Below are 19,016 nucleotides of genomic sequence, written 5' to 3'. Positions count from 1 at the left end.
CACTGGCTTTTTTTTTTTTTTTTTTCACAAGATCCACGTTGCCATCAGGCTGTGTACCAGAAACACTCCCAACCCTTCCCCTCCTGCCCCTCCTCCCTCTGGCCTTATTACGTGGCGCACAGCTGAGTGGCGAGTGGCCCTGTATTGAGGCCTCTTGTATAAAGCCCCCCCTCTCAGGTCAAAGGCATAGAGGAACAGTTGGGGCGTCTCCTGTTTTGACACAGTCTGTATGTTCGTCTAATTGGTGCTAATTGGCACAGAGGGGCTCCATTGTTCCTCTGCATAATACGACCCTCCTCTCTAAGACGGGGAGAAAGGGCACAAACAAAAGGCAAAGGCAAAATAGGGCAGAGGTTAAAGCGATCCACAGCGATATCATTAAGGCATCGGAACAGGCAGACCAACTTTGTGCTCAGCTTTGTTGTTAATAGTTGCCTGGTTTGTTGATCGAAAGATATTTTGTATTCATCCTTTTAAAGATATGTTTGTGTTTAAAGCCCCACTGTGAAACAGGAGTTTGAGTTTTGTCAGATAATCTCCTGTTTATTTTGTGTCATTATGTTTATCTGCATTTTACAAACACACACTGAGACTGACTCCTACACCTTTTTTAAAAAAAAAAAAATTTCTTAGGAAAGCATCAAGACATGTACAGTAAAGGCCATCCATACCCCAGCTACCCAGGTTACATCATGATGAGCAACATGAGCAACGACTCGTACATGAACAATGGCTCCCTCTCGCCACCCATGCCCAGAACGGTCAGTACCAACTCTTTTTTTCTTTTCTTTTTTTTCTCACAACTCAGTGTATCAGTTTGAGTCAAATGATGTCATGATGTGAAATGCTGTTGGTATAACAACGAACTTGCCTGAATGGTAATAATAAGTGCCACTCGGACAAAACAAAAATCAGCAAAATGGCTGAACCATGAATTTCCTTTTTTTTTTGCATTGCCAGGATTTATATAGATATCATATCAAATTTAGCTGTTAGAAAGTAAACCACTGACAATATTAATCATGGGCGAGAAAAATCTCTCGAGTGTTATTTCATCAGTGTGTCTGAGGAATGAAATTTGTTATTTTCTTTGGTGGGTTAAGTGTAAAATTTATTGTTGTTGTTGTTGTTGTTGTTTTTTTTTTTTTTTTTTTAGCTGTTAAAGGCTATAGTCTATGGTTAGCAACATTAGTTTTGTTTATTAAGAAGCGCTTGCAGGACGGAAAGCAAAAACAAACATGAAGGATGATTCTGAGATTGTGAGATTTAATTTATTTTCAGACCTGCTCAGGTTAAGTTCGGACACTAATTAGAATATCACAGTTCACAACAGAAGTTAAATGGTAAAGTTGTTTGTTAATTCTCTCAAAAAAGGGCCACATACGCCGATGTTGTAACACAGAGCATGTAGACTGAGGAAGAGGAAGGACAGCGACTTGTTGCTTTACCTACTCACAGATTCTGAGAACATCACCGGAGGTTTGGTCAGGAGACCCACTGTCTCATTTTGAAAACATTTTACTTATGATGTGAAACAGCACTGACACCATATAATAATTTGTTTTTGTTTTTAATTCATTCACCAGAGTACTAATTAGGACCTGTTCCCATCCCTTGTATTGATAATAGTTTTGTTTGTCATATATCAAGTAAAAGTACCAGGATTGCTTTTATGAGCCTCTCGGATGGGAACGTTTTCTTACTTCTGTTTCTGCAAATTGAATAGTTTGTGATATTGATTGTTGATTAGATGAGATAAACAATTTTAAGATATCGCTTTGGACTCTTGATACCTTGCGATAGGTTGTTTTTCAATGTTTTGGATATTTTAAAACTACACAATGAATCAGTGGATTTAAAAACTGGTTAGATTAAAAGATATTCCTGATCCATTAGCCATTAAAGGACTGTTTTCATTGCCTCTTTCAGAAAATATGCACGATTGCATGAAAAAAAAAAATTCCTTACTAAAATTTGTGGGTCAAAATGCATGCAGAGTAAGAAATTAGATCATTTTGTTAAATTATTTATTTGCTAATCAAGTGCTTTGGTTTTACTTTTCAAAACCTGTATCATAAAACAATAATCTGCCAACAATTTAGTGATTAATCAATGAATTGCGCATTTAAAATAATTCAAGAATCAATTATTAGATTTCCCGGTAAAATCATATTTCTCGACATTCTTGTAACAAATTTAAACCTTATCATATAAACCCCCCAACAAATAGAATTTCTCCGGTGTTGTTAATGTTTAATGTTTGTGTTGTAAAGTACATTTGTGCAGTATTTCATCTCGCGTACCAACATTGTTGGAACCCGCCCACTTGACAACCATATGTGACCCTTGGAAACCATATGCCTGCCGTACTTTCCAGGAGATTAACGTGAGACGTACAGTACTTCTCATCTCGTTAAAATCTAGAAGTGATGCATGTCTACGTGACCCAAGTAAACCCTCTAATTAGCCCAGCATGACTGCGGAGGCCTCAAGGCAACATCACATCTCCGAGGCTTCCCTGCAGGAGGGTTTATGGTACTTGTCCAGGGGTGGCGTGTGTTGCAGATATCATCCCTGTAACGGTATTAATTTCAGGCCAGCTGCAGATCTCTCACTGGCGGCTTCCTGTGTCTGTCCCGTTTGCAAATTTCTCCTCTCAAGGCAGACATAAAATGCAGGGCACACCAGCAGCTGTCCACCCTAATCCCGTTCCGTCCATGTCTCTGTGTCACACTTGGGAGGACATGCAGCTTCGGTCTGTCTGCTTTGGTTCCTCCATAGAGGAAAAGACTTACACATGGTGCCGAGGAACCCAAAGCCTTTGCTTGTTGTGCTTTTGCAGCTCATGAGAGTTTGTTTCATCAGGGTGAAGTTGTGAAATGTGCGTTCTGCATTCTCTTAAGAACCAGTTTTTGGAGGCAGATGCCATTGTTGGAGGCAGACGCCACATGCTGTGTGTAAAGGATCTTCATTCACACGCAACTCTATCACGGAATGATGTTAAAATTGCATTGCTTCCCCGCTGCCAAAGTTGCAGAGGCTGAAAGTATGTGACATTGTGGAGAAAACGTGATCCTGATTACCTCATGCTTTGCCCCGTTCAGTTTACAAATAGAATAGCTTATGAAACGCGGGGTGTGATGCTTTCCAAATTCCCTTTCGTTATGGCACATTTTCTGGTCAATTTGATCAATTATACCATCGTATTCCAATGCATTGAAAGACTTACAGAGGGCTGTATAGAGACCAGCTGACTGTGTGAGAGGAAATTACCCCTCACTGCAGATGAATTAGGCCAGGCAGTTAGGCGGCGTACTTGCTGGCAAAACTTCTAAAGCCCAGCTTTCATTTCATTTACCATGGCTGCTCCCCCCCCCCCCCCCAAACCCCCCCTCCCCTGCCCACCTCTCCCCCCAACCCTCACCCCCCACCCTGTCTTCAATAAAACGGTAGTCATTTTATATACGTTTCTCTCACTTATCCAATAAAAAGAGCCAAGGCTTGGTGGAAGGATCACGGAACATGAGTCCTCTGGCTCCCTCACTGATGTCAGCTTGCTGCCTGTGCTGCTGGCCACCGCAGCCACAGTATCTGCAGGCCTGGGATCGGTTTTCACTGAGATCAAAGGCACATTCTCTCTTTCATTCTCTTCCATCTCCAGCCACCCCCCAATCCCAGTAGTTTAGATTGATTTCCATTGACCATGACATTCCTGCACATGCCGTCCAGTCACGACGGAGCTGTGGGGAGTTGCTGATTGTCAGCAGATTTTAGGACTTCGAGCTTGATAAGCCACAAGAGCTCAGATTGTGAAGTGGCCATGCTGAAGGTGCCAGTTGTTTTTACACGTGCAATTAAAAGAGTCACTGTTGTGTTATGGATTCTCTGAAGTTTATGCAAACCTATAGCAGTTTTATGTGAAGTCTACTAAGCAAAAGGTAATGTAATGACTTTTGAGTTCATCATCATGTGATGTTGATCTTGGAACTGCTGCTTAAATGTAATTGAATTTCTTATTTAAAGTTATTTGGACTGTTATTGTCCTGTTGACGTTTATGTGCGCAAAGGAAAACAATTATTGTCAAAATAAAGTTGAAGCTGAAATTCAGCTGGTAGCAGCTACAGTTGGACATCCCACTACATAGGCTAAACACAAACAATGTTTTCCTCTCATATGAACATGTTCAAAGCAAGGTTTAAGCCCCCTAAGATTTTAAAGTGGATCGCTTATTAAAATGATGTTAAAGTTTCTTTTACTTCAGAAGCACATTAATTGTCTTTACCTGGGTGATTTTGTGTCATGGCAGCTTACCTGAGCCTTTTTATGTGCATCAGATAACGTGAAGTCTTGTGTACATGTAATGATTCGTATTCCTGCTGCTTTGCCCTTTGGTGTGTGAAACCGAAAAAGGTAACGGAGATCATTAAGATGCACAGTTCTTTGTGACGAGTCAGAATGATCACAATACCCCCAGGAATGTTTGCTAAGTATGATTCTCCACCAGGTTTGATGTGTGGAAGAGGATAAGTTCCCTGCCTTGAAGGGCTTTCTTCTATCATTGATCAGTTCGTTAGTCTCCCAAACTAGTACCAGCATTTAAAAATGACAGCTTTCTAAAAAGAGATCCCCATACATATTTTTAAATGACCCAAAATCCATTCTCAGTGCATGCTGCTGTTGTCACATAAACAGCTCCCCATGAGTTAAAGCCACAAAAACTCCAGTTTTACGAGCTCCTCTAGGTTATGTTAGGTAGTTACTTTATTAATCCCTGAGGCGAATTTTTTTTCAATATATATCTATAGTTTTAGATGGGTCCTATAGAACCCCTGGGCCCGCGATATCCCACTATACCCCTTGAATAACCTCCAGTGCATGGTTGACGAGATAAAAACGCTTCTATATGTTTGCAGTTTTGAAATGTTGATAGTGCAGAGACACAGTACAAGGTGCGAACGGTCCTGCAAGTCTTGGGCAACGACTAGATGAGAGAAACGGATAGAATCGCTGATATATTTTTTTTTTCTTAAGCTGAGTTTTGTTGCTGTGTTGCGGGGGGGTGGGGAGGGGGGGGGGGGAGTTTAAGAGAACTCCATTGCCGTGCACTCTTTTTCCCTTTGGACCCTCAATTGCAGATCCTCATGGCGAGGAAGAGGGGGTGGAGGAGGAGGAGGGGGGGGTGCAGCGCTGCACTTTCCTTTGATGTAGTGGGAACGTGACGGATCTGCTAGCCAGTGTCTCGCAGCGTGGAATCACTAACCCAGGCTTACCTAACGGGATTTGGTAGGACCGCTCTGGTGTCCCTCAGTGCCATGTGTGTCCTGAGCTCATGCCCCCAGCGCTACCGTGGAAGATCCCTGTTAAAGAGAACACTACATTTACCAGCAGCCTTCCATGTCCACACATAATGTTCTAGATGGCAGCTTATGGCACCTTGAGTAGTTTCTTTAAGTCTCACTACAGGCTGGACATGCTGTGTGAAGTTTACTACAGCTGAATGCAGCATTTTGCCGTTAAGCAGCTGGACTCCATTTGATTATCACACTGTCAGCTCATCTCATTTTCTACGCGGAGGCTTTAGCACAGTTCTGTGTTTTCGTCTAAAAATAAACCAAGAAAATATAGCAACTCTTAAGACAGAATTATAATTGGCCCATTTTGTGCCATAACAAATCAGTAATTTTCTTCAGTCTGGCAGAGTACGTATCAGTCACGTTGACATTGATGTCATCTGCTGTGCAGATCTATCGGAGAGTGAAATGTGTGAGAACACATGAAGGACCGCACCGGGGACCTCACAGAAGAAACACTTGCGTCCCAGGCTTTCTTTAGTGCTGCTGGGTCGTGGTGTTTTATAAAAAGCAACATTAACGCCAAGGTTTCTCCGCTGGTTGACACATTTACTCCTTATGCGCAGCGTTAATGATGCCATGTGGTCGCAATCACCTTATCAGTGTTTTCATCTTGTTCAATGGAGAGTGTCTGCCATCACCAAGAGATAAGTGTTGTTGTTTTAAGACGAGAACCAAAGAGAAGACAATCAAGGTTTAAGTTTCTGTTGTTTTTTTTTGTGGTATTTTGATGACATGCTTGTTGATTTGTTGTAATGTCAAAAAAACCAACAATGGAAATACAGCTAACTTTTAATTCTTAAAAAAAACATTTATGTTTACATAGCTGACCCAAAACATAGATCACATTAACATAGAACTTTACTCAGTGACAAAGTTACACAATTTGTCGACTTGATAGCCGCGATTTCCTTAATCCCTTTTAAGTTAAAAGCCATCTTGCATTTAAGATGGTCCAGCCCTACATTAGGTTTTTACCAAGTCTTATTTAATTTAACATAAACAAGTGTCTGCTTTGTTACTGTAAGACCTTAAAAAAGGCAAACTTTTGAATTTGAAGGCAGTGTTGTTGCATTAAAATGAGAAATAAATGACCAAGCAGTAGATATAATCAGAAACTGCTGCCTTTTTTTCTTTGGGTTTAGTTTTACAAACGTGACACAGATGACAGACAGCCATTTACAAAATCTGAAGCTCTAAAAATGTGACTCGTTATGTGTGTCTGAGAAAAGCAGTCGTGAGCATCACAAGCAGGCACACACCTGACACACCCCGTTTATGTTTATTTTGGGCACGTGTTACTGCTCAAAGCACTCATAGATGATCACGCTTCTCTTAACTCCCGATCCTCCCACTGAAATTGAATGAAGCTTAACAAATCAAGCACTGCTGCCTGGAGCCAGCCAGTCAGGCTTCCATGGACCCACTGCTGCTCCTCGCAGCCCGCAACACCTGCTCAGAGGGCTTCACTCTTCACCAGAAGTCTGCCCCTGATCTCCAGGGGTCAGTGGAGGGCCCTCGCCAAGGTTGTCCCTAATGCCCAGTTCTGTTTGAATGGCCTGGGTGTGGACTTCCTGTAAGGGTGGATCAGAAATGGAGACTAGAGGGCGGTGTGTGCATGTGTCGAGTGTTTTTGTCAATATGTGGTGCAACTGTTGTCACTCTTCGTGATGTTATGACTGTGGAAGAAGTCGCATTGCAAAGATATTTTTGTTGGATTTTGATCATGGACAGCACAGGGCAGAAATCGAAAGTTAGATACACTTCAAAATCAATCATCTGAACTAGATTTACAGTTGTTTCCAATATAAAAATGTAACTTATGTGATCCTGAAGCATAAATTAAAGTCTTTAAGTTTGACAGTAGTCCTTAAAAGCTGATCACAGTACCTCACTGTTCCCTGATACAGCCATAAAATGAGTAAAAACATGAATGAGCTTTATTGACTTGATCCTGACAGGTTGTAGGACTATATAGAGGCGAGCAGTGTTCCAACTAGTAAACTGCAGCAAGGGGAACAATAGGATCACAGGAGTGAAACATGGCAACAAATCCTGCCGGCTGTGTCCAGACTTCAGAGAAGCTCAAACAGCCCTCACTTTGTCCAGCTAAGAAATAGAGCTGTGATCAATAGCTGCTCTGTTGTATGAAGTTGGTCAGTCTCGGGCGTGCTCTCGCCCTCCCTCCCTTCTTTTTGCTGTTTCATATTTTTCAGAAGCTCATTATTTCTTTCTGCTGTGGGTGTGAGTGCTAAACAGGCTCACATGCAATGTGTATCTGACAGCGTTGAAATATTAATGATCCCCAGTGTAGGAGGTTGGTATAGGGCCGGCATAGTTGCAGTACAAAGGGTGCCTTCTCGCCACCAGGCTTTATTAGCCAAGCTATTAAATGAATTGATGGATATAGCTTGCACTCTTTCTTCATGCCTCCTTTTGTTTTTGAGCTAAACATCAAACCACTTTCTTTTTGTCTAACATTTTCCTACACATGCACTAAACGGGGGACTTGCATGTGCACACATAACACACACACACACACACACACACACACACACACACACACACACACATATGCTTCACTACGTTGCTGAGTTTTCTGTGGGAGGACAAAGAGGAGGGCTTTGCTATCAGTTCATTTTGTGTGGTCTTGGACATAAAAAACACCCTGTTCTTTGACTGTGAAAAAAGCCTGTCTTTAATTTTTGGGAAACCCATAAAAGTTTGTCGCTCCTTTCATATCGGCAGCGGAATTGAAAACAAATGCTACATTCTCCCCTCCTCTCCTTTGAACTGGCCAATTATGGAGTTGTGAAAATAAAAATCAGTCGGTAGATCTCTTTACCCCCTCTCTTTTCTTTCCTCCCTTTTTCCCCCAGCTTCTTTCTTTCTCTTTCTTCCTCTTTCACGTTCTTTTTTTTTTTTTTTTTTTTTTTCCTCTCCCCCCTTGTTTTTGAAGAAACCGAGGGGGATCACTGATGTCAAAGTCAAAACCAAGAGCATTAAGAAAACTGGCGAAATGCAATACAGCTGCAATCCAACATGACGCTAGAAAATAGGGCTGAGGAGCAGAAAGCCTCTCTCCCGTATTCCCAGGGCGCGCAACTGCTCCCGGCCTTGGCTTTGATCTCTTCAAAGCCTCCTGCCTCCTACTAGATGGAGAGTCTTGGCTGCTGCTCGTGAGCGCTGGAGAGAGGCAGGGAGGGAGGTGGGGGTGTTTGGAAGGCAGGGAGGGGGAGGGGGGGGGGCATCGTCTTTTCCTTTCCAGGGCTGAAATCAATCACGGTACCGAGGCAATTATGTGTAATTCAACCCCGGCCAGATTAGTGACTCTTGTTACCTGAGTGACCGGAGCTCTGTAATCTGTGAGACACACCGGCCTCACCGGCAGAGGAGTAGCCAAGGAACAGGCGAGGACACTTGAGGGAAAAGGAGGGGAGCGAGGGGAGAGGGAGATGTGCTGAAAAGCAGGCTGCCATGCTGCTGCCCAGCAGAGCAGAAAATCAGAGTACAATGGAGTGATTACACTTGCAGATGTAGCCATATTTATGACGAGGTGGATAGAGAGAACAGAAAGAAAGAGGAGTGCTGATTGCCATGGAGCTTGCTAGTTAGTGTGCTAACGAGCCAGGTCCCTTTTGTGGTGAAACGTGTGCGTAATGTCGCCGCCGCTGTGCTTCTAGTCCTCCCCCCCCCCCCCACCACCCAACTACGCCCTGTCCCCCATATCTCTATCCCTCATGCCCTCCACAGTCGGCTCCGAAATGCAAGCTTGGCCAAGGCTCCTGCCCCAGGCGCCCAATTTACCATGGCTGGAGAAAAACTCAGTGGCCCCAAGTCACAGAGGAAAACAGCCGAAGCTGAATGCTGCTCTTTCCCTGCTGCTGCAGTTCCTCTGATCTGTGCAACTGTTTCAGTGTCTTAACACACAGCAGTGTAACAATTTACACCCTTTTGCTTTTTCATGTGGCTTACTGAGGAGATTTATACCAATTATGCTTGCTCCTAGTTGAGGCAAATCTAGAACATGGTAGGAGTTTGAAGCTCATGACTAATACCGCCTAGCGCACATTAGGATATTATTTATTTCTCCTTTTTTTTTTTTTTTTTTAATGATCCTAATATATTTTTGTGTAAGATTTTGAGAAACAATTAATTGGAAGATGGGTGGAGGACAGATGGAAAATTGCAGATTCACATCTTTGGACTAGTTAATTGGAAATATATGATCGCCCGAGCCTTGATTCTTCCCCTGCGCTCTGTCTGTAAGCGCTGATGTCACAGGGATGAGAACAAGGCTTTGTTTTTTTTCCCCCAGCAGTCACTTGATGCAGGATGATGAAACCCACATAGATATCCAGCAAGAATGTGTTTGTTCATCTGACGAGCTCGCCTTGTGCTCCATGTTTCTTTTGATCATCGGACAGCTCGGTCGGTGATGGAAGGCTCTTATTTTCCTCATGGGATGTACACATTGAATAAATTAGATATACAGTTCACAGCACGTAGTTGATCAGGACCTCGATTTGTGCGATAGTTTCAACAAGGCAGGCGGCCAGGGAAGTGCAACTGACTCTAAAAATATAAAGGTCACGCTGAATGGATTATGTGGCGTGAATGGAGCCACCGTCCAGCTCAGCAGGAGCCCTTAAATCCACTATCAGCCATAACCCTCGGCTCAGGGGCCAGGTGACGCTTTTCATGTCCTCCAATGGAGAGACATCACAGAGGCCTCCTCCACTTTGAGCTGCCCGTCATCAAACAATGCATCAAAACATCAAATCAATCCACCCCCACTGTACCCCTATCTTTTGAGATGAAAGATGGGGGGGGAAGTGTAAGGGCCCACCACACCCCCACACATCGACTCTACATTTCCACCGCTCTCATCAACACTGCCGCTTCCATACTGAAGCAGTGATACAGATACAGTGGAAACAGTTGTTTGACTCAGTTAAACAGCGGTTATCTGACCTGCGTCCACAGCAACACTGAAGGTACAACATTTTCTTAACTTCCTACAGCAACTCTACTGTGGTAGATATTAATACTTCAAGCCATTTTAGCCATACATCATGGTGCCTGTTCTGTTTGTACACAAACAATAACATTAACTGTATAGTAGAGGAAAGAAAGTCAAATTTCATTTGATTTCAACAGTAAACGTATGGATATATAACAAAACTTACTCCATTTTATTATGTCTTGCTTTTTTTTTTAGTATTTCTACACTACAAGTTCTAGAAAATACGACTTCATCGTGGGGTATAATCAGTTAATCTGCTGATTTCCCAGTCTGTTCAAATGTATTTAAAAAATGCCCAAAGGAGACATATTTGCAGTGCTTGTTTTGTCCAGTCAACAGTCCATAACCAGTATACTATAATTACAAAACAAACAAACATAAAATTCTTACATTTACATTTTTTGTCATTTTTGCTTGAAAATTGGTAGTGAATCATTTTTCTGTTGCTGATGTCTCAAAGACGTTGCAGCTCATTCAATCCTACATCGACAAATTAGATAAACACACCTGTGGTCCACTATGAATAAATCCAGCTGAATTACAACCTGGTTGTGCTCATTATATGCCTAATCATTCAGATTCGTGGCATCAGGTGCGTGAGTGTGACCTATAATGTTGCAGTAACCATATGTCTCGAGTCTAAGGGGTCCCTTTTGTGTTCCAGAAATTCCCTATTACCATATCTTTAGACGTATCAAGGGATAAGCAGACGTAGTCCATTGCCATGTTGTACATGGTCATTGTTTTGTTTGTATTAAAGCCCACTAAAGCCTGCCACAAAGCTAATTGACGGGGTGGAGTTTTCTTGTGACCGTTCAGATCCTTGGAGAGGTTCTTTAAGTGTTCCCTGCTTCTGTGGGGATGGAGAAAAGCCATTTGTTCAGAGGGGATCAGATCTGAATAGCTTTGTGTTTGCCATTCAGCTCTTAGCAGGGGCGTGTGCGCCTGGCTTGAAGGAAACCCTAAAATGTGTGGTTTGATTAATGACTAATTCCACGCTGAAAGGCAGTTGTTGGTAGTCTTTACCAGTTAATCCCTTAAAACGTGGAATCACACCCAAATACTGGGCTGTGGGTATTATTGTTTGGTTGTGAATGAGAGGAAAGGTTTGCAATGTGATCCACAGCCGTGAATGCTCCTTAGCTCTGTGGCATGAACCATACCTCATTATACCTGTACCGAAACAGGCGTAGAAAATGTAACGTAATGAAAAACCCAGCTCCGTCTGGGTGTCTGTCTAAGAGATGGGACATTTACATCTTCAAGAGCAGAGGTGCTTTGAGGTGAAAAGATAATGATCATGTTACTGCAGGGTCAAAAGTTCAGATCCAGGCCAGGACACGGGTGTCGTGGCACTTGAGGCTAAAAAAAAAAAAAAAAAAAAAAAAAAGGCTTCTCGTAGCCTGCCGCTGTTAAATGATTACATAACCTGAACCCAAATACGAAACGTTACGTAACCCTACTGAACCCTATCACAAGGAGCTGAATGGAAATTCAGACCTTTTTCTGTCTTTTCTATTGGTTCCATTAAGTCATCAATGGTAAAGGCTCACTAACCCATGAATATTTGTATTCTTTCTATTCTTACACATTATGTGGGTGGGTCTGCATCTGTCGGAGTGAAATAGAGAAGGAAAACTAGGTCAATACTCTCTTCAGCTCAGGCAGAAGCAGCCCTCATTCAAACCACCTCCCCGTCCACATTTTCCTGGTGCGCGTGCCATCGAAAAAAACCTTCCCGGCAAACCCAGCAGCGCCTCTGCAGCCGCCTGCCGCCTGCCCTCGTCCATCTCTCGTTGGCTAGCTTGCAGTGCTAATATTTACACCCGTCCCTTTCCATAGACGTAATGTGACGTTTTTTTTTTTTTTGCACCAGCCGGGGCTCAGTGAGAAGAGCACTGTCTCTAGCGCTCGTCTCCACAAGTAGAGACGCACAAAGACCCCCACCAGACTCTTATTTTCCCCCTCAACGCTGAGCTCCCAAATCCAAACTGACAGCCATTCATGCCCAGAATACCTGGGCGAAAGCTGAGGGGGGGGGAAACACTATCTAGGTGTAGCAGGCAAATCCGCTCTTGTTCGACGGATCTATGAAGCTCCTCCGCAAGGCAACTCATCAGCACTTTTTCCTCCCATTCTGCGCTGTGTTTTCTCTCCGTCTGCGCTATTGTACGCAGGCTAAGGTTTTAGCGCGGTGGCCACACAAAGTTACCTTGTGCTGCGATTTTATTTGCGTGCATCTCCCCGGGCCCCCCGAGTGTTGTTGTTGAATGTGGATGTTGGCACCGCCGTGCTGCCTGGCACGAATGGAGCTACTCAGCAGACCAGAGCTGGCTTCTAATGATAAATCATGCAGTGCATTAATGCAGCAGCGAGGTTGCTATAAATAGTTGCGGCAGAGGGATGCCGATTGATTCAGAAAGAAGAAGTGTCCTCCCAAACGTTTTCTGCTTGCGGTCAGCTATAAAAGCCGGGTTTAAACACAGGGCCCCGACGCGGACACCGCTGCTGGTCTGAAGCGCGCAGCTGATCGGGTGTACGATGCGGCGATGCGGCCGAAGGCTTTTGTGAGTCACTTTTTAACACGTCAGACGCAGCGGCAGATTCCAGGTGGCTGCGTTCGTCTCTTTTGTGCCGCCGTGAATCTATGACACCGTTCTGCTGTCAGTTAGCACGTCTCCGCAGATCCACACCGAGCGATGGCGTTGCAGAGAGCAGCCATGTTCTTTGTGGGGGTGTAGACGCCCAGTGGGCGCTCGAGTGCGTGTGCGGTCTGTCTTTTGTGTGTGTGTGTGTGTGTGTGTGTGTGTGTGTGTTTGCGTGTGCGCTTGCAGGCCCGCTGACAGTGGCACTTCAGCAGAATGTTTGCCCTTTCCTTAGTCCTTTGATGTGACCAGGACCCGCTGTGATAATGAGCCCTGTGCCCCGCCGCAAGGTGAACATCCTGCAGTTCGCCCAGGGCTCTGCCAGAGCAGCGGCCCAACCCCCAACACACCTCCGACACACACACACACACACACACACACACACACACACACACACACACACACACACACTCACACACTGCAAAATGCAAGCGGGACAGTGGAGGAGCAGTCCTCAGACTCAGAGCTGATCAACCTTCACACAGTATGTAGACCGTGTGAACACAGAGACAGTCTTTGATGGAGCACAGCATCATTTTTAGCCCAAAATCCTCACCTGCACCCATATTTACAATACACACCATATGAAACAGTATGCGGATCGATATTAAATCTTTTTTTTTATGTTTACCATATTCTAATATGTCCCAATCATATATAAGATAATCAAATTGTTGTTAAAATCATTTAAATGACACGTCTGGGGATATTATTTATTTGTTTGAATATACATTTCAATAAGTGTCACTAAAAGACCAAAACCTTCAATGAATTGATCTCTAACTATTGTGTGTGTAGTCAAAGCTTGTTGTAGCTTCTTTCCTCTTTGCCTCAGTCTGCCATTATTGTCCAAAAACGATTGAAAACACACCAGTGAGAAACACTGTTGCATTGGAATATGTTACTGTATGAGTATGACCATGCGCTGATATGTACCTGTATGACCATGGGTCAATCGAACCAATGCTGGCCTTGCTGCTGTGAATTCTAACTACCATATGTTGGTGACTATTTTCAGTAATAGATTTCTACATAAACACACAGTTTACTCCTTATATAAGTCTCATTTGTGAAAACAATTCAGTGCTCACCAGTTATAGGAAATTATTTTCTTTTGTATATGAAAATGTATATTTCTGACTTCAGTGGGAGTCTGAGGCTGAGTCATAGAAAGGTTTGAGAGATCACTGACACATCGCTGGTTTTGGTCTTTTCATTGCATCACTGAAAACAGAGATACTGCCGGATAAAATCAGATAAAATTCACACATGTATAATAAACACCTTAATACCACATTTCTTTTTGATTTGTATTTGCTTTGCTGAGAAAAGCAATTTGGACCCCAGGAACCGTTGTTTAAAAAAAAAAAATAATAATAATTACACTGCTGTCTACCACAGTTTCTAATTAAAAGACCTTTTAAAGCCTCGCCTCTTTAAAAACAGACTGTCTGTTGTCATATTACTTACATTTCTCTACTTTCTGTGGCATAACGTGAAGAATAAAAAGCAACTGGATTGTTTCGAATGTTCTGTTCCTTTTCCCTCCGTTTATTTTTTATTTTTTTTAATAGCACCGCGACATATAGAAATTCAAGAAATGAACACTTTAAAAAGCGAATCAAGTCTTTTCATCTGGGGCAGGCACATTTCACACAAATTATCTTCTTTGCACGTTCAGAATGTCACCATAAGAGCGAGCACGAACGGTTCGCTCGGAGCACACGCTCCACATGCCAACTGAAGGATGATGGGTAATCCATCTCGTCCTATTCAGTTAGCGCTCAGTGGTGGGAAAGAAGACATCTGGCTGTTAATAGCTCCTCTGTGTTCATATGCAACATGTATGTGTTAAATTCATTGAAAGCGTGGTTATTGCGGTCCCCGATTCCCGACACCATGAACATATTTTAAAGTGTGTGTTTCTGTTTAGTTTGTGTGGATTCCATGGTTTTACAGATGCAAGCGACAGTCATGTGTGTTACTTTGAAGTGGTTGATGTATGGTTTGTGATTCTGTGTGGGTGCAACACCAGCATTTAGAAGGATGGCATATCAAGTTCCTTGCATGACACATTTGTGCTGCAACTTAGCCACTAAACCCATAGAATTGACTGTATGGTCCATGCATATGTTTGCTGCATGAGTAATTCAACAAACTCCACTCCTCAAGTTTGTGTTATCTTCTATACCTTTTTGTTATTTAACAATTTCTACCAACTGGCCACAGCCTTCTGTGTCACTGCTTCCCTTTAAGTCGTGGACTCTTAGTAGCACGAAGGGATTTTTTTTTTTTTTTTTTTTTTTTTTTTTTTGGGAGGGGGGGGGTGCGTCGTCGTCACAGATGTATATTTCTCTCCAGGGCAGGCTTTTCCTGTTATTCGAAGCCTCCCCCGCTGCCGTCCCTGTGGTTGGCTCCGTGTGTTCGTCTCATTACCCTGGGCGCGTGCCGCTCCTTCGCTCGCTGGCGGCCCGGCTTTCTTCTCCATTAATTGGGTTTCGTTACATTAAGCCCCCTGGCCAAGGGGCCATCCTGCCAATAAAACATTCCATTTTTAGCACTCTACTCGAAGCTGGTGGGGTTCAACCTGCTTTACGAATGGTAATTGGTTATTTATTTAAGCATCCTCAGGTTGGTCTCCACTGGTTTTGGTAAAGAGGGAGGGGGGGAAGGCCTTTTCTTTTCCATACTGTAAAGCTACTTCAGGTGCAGGTTTTCTCACTTTTGTTCGAGGAAGGTTGGACAACTTGCACACAAATACACCTAAGAGTGAACACCTGGTCTGAGGGTGACTGTAGGAGTTTGGCAGTGGGCACACCCTGGCTTCATATGCAAGCTTTGGGCATTTATAGTCTTTGTCTCTGTATACTTGTCTTCTACTAGGAGCGCATTGCCGGTGGAAACAGTAGCCAAAGACTGTTTAAACAGCCAAAGGAGGGTGTGTGCTCTCTGCCATTGATTTGCTGCTTTTTTTTATTCATTAGAAGTGGGAATTATTTCATGTTATTAGAAATTTACACCAAACTTTTGCTGATATTGTTTTTGATCACAGAACAAATTCTTGCCTCATCTTTTTTTCCCTCCTCTTCTGTTAATATCCTGGGCCCTCTACTGGGCATCTTTTTCCTCCAGAGTGCAGAGAATACTGTGAGTAGATGAGGTAGGGTTTTTGGGGTGAGAAGGGCTTCTTAGTGAATAGATTTAGCAGCATGGGAATCCATAGCCACCACTTGAGCTGCCATCTCCCCAGCTGTTTGTGAAACTCCTCACATGGTTTCTACACACTTGATTGTAGCTGCAGGCGCAAAGAGTCCTCATTGCATATAAATTACAGAAGTGGAAAGTGATTATTATAAAATTCCTGCTTTCCCTTTTTTCCGCTCCACTCTGCAGAAGTGGTATAATCGAGTGGAGTACAAAAGCTTTGCTGTGAGGGGAGAGACGGCGAGGGATGCTAAAAAGGCAATATTGCAGGGATAGTGACTCCATATACCACATAGACACACATATAAAAACATCCATTCATGCTTAGCAACCATAGCAGGGTGTTGGTGGAATATGACAAGAATACGAGCTCACAGAAACCGGCGTGTCGTCATGAAAATCAGACAGGAAAAAAAAAAAAAAAAACAGAAACAAAAATGAAGCGTCCCATTTCCCTTCCCCGCCCCCAATTTCAGACAGCACGCCAAGTCACTGGATGCCCGTGCTGAAACACTGAAGTGTCTCCTCCATGGAGGGCTCCCTGCCAGCTCCAGTTCCGCACAATGAATTTCTCTTAAAACCACATCTGAGGGGTTCTTTAAAAGGGCTGGCCAAGCCTGGATATGAAATTCCAAATGGAACGTTTTCTTTTCAATCCTCGCCGCCTCTCTTCTTTCGCTCTCCCTGAAAAATATGAATAGAAAGATCGTAAGCCTATTATTTCTCCTATACAATAAGAGACCTCCAATATGGCTGCTCTGCATTGCAACAGTGCCGCTGCCGCTGCTGCTTTTGGAGTCAGGAGGGGGATGAGAACATGGCGTGACTCATGGTTGTGGTCAGTTTAATGTCTCCAAATATTTCATCTAGGACATTGGTAAAAAAAAAAAAAAAAAAAGTGCAGCTCCTAGAGTTTACATACAAAAATGGCATCGAAGTTAACGCCAACAAGTCTCCAGCTCGTGGCAAAATGGTTGCTCCATGACTGCTCTTGACATGTAATCATCGGAATTTGAACAGTCAAAACATGTAGCAAGGTTTTTGCTTAACCCTGATAAGGTTTTTGCGATCATATTCTATGTATATCTGGAGAGATATGAAGCTGTGAGAAGCATGATTCACAATTTATTGCTCTTCCTCGCCGCTGAAAGTAAACTATGGTTAGTTAGAGCATGCAGTTTGCCCCTAAACAGCCATAAATTCTCTTTTGGTCACAGAGGCCGACAGGTTTTTCCCTGGTGGATTTTCCCACAATGAAGGCAGTTTATTAAGAAGTTGAGAAAAATGGGATTTGACAGCTGTAACTGTGAAAAGCACAAAAGAGGGCTTCTCCACCATGGCAGAAACCTCCAGCTTTCTTACTGTAGGTGTTACGGAGTCAATCACCTTCTTTTTTATTTTGCTCTACTGCAGTTTATTTGTGTGAACAAGAGAGACCAACTTTTGTTTCCACCAGCTTTTTTCTCTCTAGTTGGAGAGGACTTCCGGCTAAAATTATAATCTTCCAGGTTCTTATCTCATTCCCACAGGATAACAAATGGGAGTGGAGAGGCGTAAAATAATATGGGCGAGAATGCTATCATTTAGCCTCTGGTGTAGGCATGTCCAAGCCACTTCAATCCTGGTTAGTCCCTCTTCCAGCTTTATAAGCCTTACTAATAAGTCCCCCCCCCCCCCCTAAAGGATGCGTTTGGAGACTCCCACGCTCACAGATTATCCCATCACCTTTGACTCTTGTTGACTGGGGTCAGAGAACCCAACTCACCTGGGCTAGTGTGAAAAAAAATATCTGCATCCGAGCTAAGTTAGCTTTCAGATTGGATTTTTGGATTTTATTTTTTTTTCTGAGACAGGCAGTGGGCAGTGTGACCTGTGCTTGATGTCTCTGTATGAGATTCGTATCAAAACTGGCTCTAGCAGATGAGATTCTCAGCCCGATTAGGAGCCTGATGTGAGTGATGGTTCGTGTGGTTGAACACGCACACACGCACGCACGCACACACACACACACACACACACACACACACACACACACACACACACACACACACACACACACACACACACACTCTGCTCATACTGCCCTTTGTGTTCCTGGTTAGGACATTCCCAGAAGGGCGGGGGATTAAGTTGAAGCCAGTGCCAGTCTGCGAGAGGTTCGGGGAAACTCAGACATTCCAGCCACTCTTGTGTCCAAGAGGGTGCTGTGTGTGTGTGTGTGTGTGTGTGTGTGTGTGTGTGTGTGTGTGTGTGTGTGTGTGTGTGTGTGCGCGCGCGTGTGTGCGCGTGTGCGTGTGTGTGAGAGTGGTCGAGGAGTGGCACTAGTCGCCACTTAGCCCTGCAGGAATGTCACCTTGGCACACACGTCACTCGACAACAAAGCGAGAGCCAATAAAGAAAAGTCAGTTAATAATATCATCTCTTTAAAGTGTTATGCTCGTACTAAATTTAGATGACTGTCTTCAGCAACATTGTAAGTCAGGTGACTGTGTCAGTGAAACAAAATTTGATTACAGTTTCATGAAACTCTTTGATTCAAAGCTTGTGGTAGGCGTTTTGTGTGAGACGTGTCTCAGCCAGCAGTGAACTGACGTCTCCCTGATTAGCCATATATCCTGTGGAGGTGATATTTTGACTCGAGCTCAGCTCTGGGCTCAGATTGTGAGGAGTAGATTTAGCATGGCTAAGCATTACCATGTGTTCAGTGCAGCTGAAGCATGTAAGTGCCGGTGGTTGGGGCCGGGGCTTTTTTCGGGCCTGGTCCGGTTTATTTTAGTTGTTAGGAGGCA

At 43.6% G+C, this 19,016-nt stretch overlaps 1 protein-coding gene across 6 annotated transcripts in view; it reads left to right on the top strand.

The window, feature by feature from the left end:
* Positions 1–19,016, top strand: part of lef1 (lymphoid enhancer-binding factor 1) — a 44,089-nt gene that overhangs the window by 3,919 nt on the left and 21,154 nt on the right. For all 6 annotated transcript variants that reach the window (XM_069166968.1, XM_069166967.1, XM_069166966.1 and 3 more), the window contains exon 3: positions 634–761. In XM_069166968.1, coding sequence (XP_069023069.1) covers positions 634–761 — 128 coding nt within the window. The remainder of the gene's footprint in view (positions 1–633; positions 762–19,016) is intronic.

This window comes from Embiotoca jacksoni, unplaced genomic scaffold, assembly GCF_022577435.1.
Source record: "Embiotoca jacksoni isolate LCO1_2020_lvr unplaced genomic scaffold, fEmbJac1.0.p SCAF_4, whole genome shotgun sequence".
NCBI classification, from domain to species: domain Eukaryota; kingdom Metazoa; phylum Chordata; class Actinopteri; family Embiotocidae; genus Embiotoca; species Embiotoca jacksoni.
The sequence above is the reverse complement of the archived record's forward strand: the minus strand, read 5'-3'. Positions and strand labels throughout refer to the sequence as shown.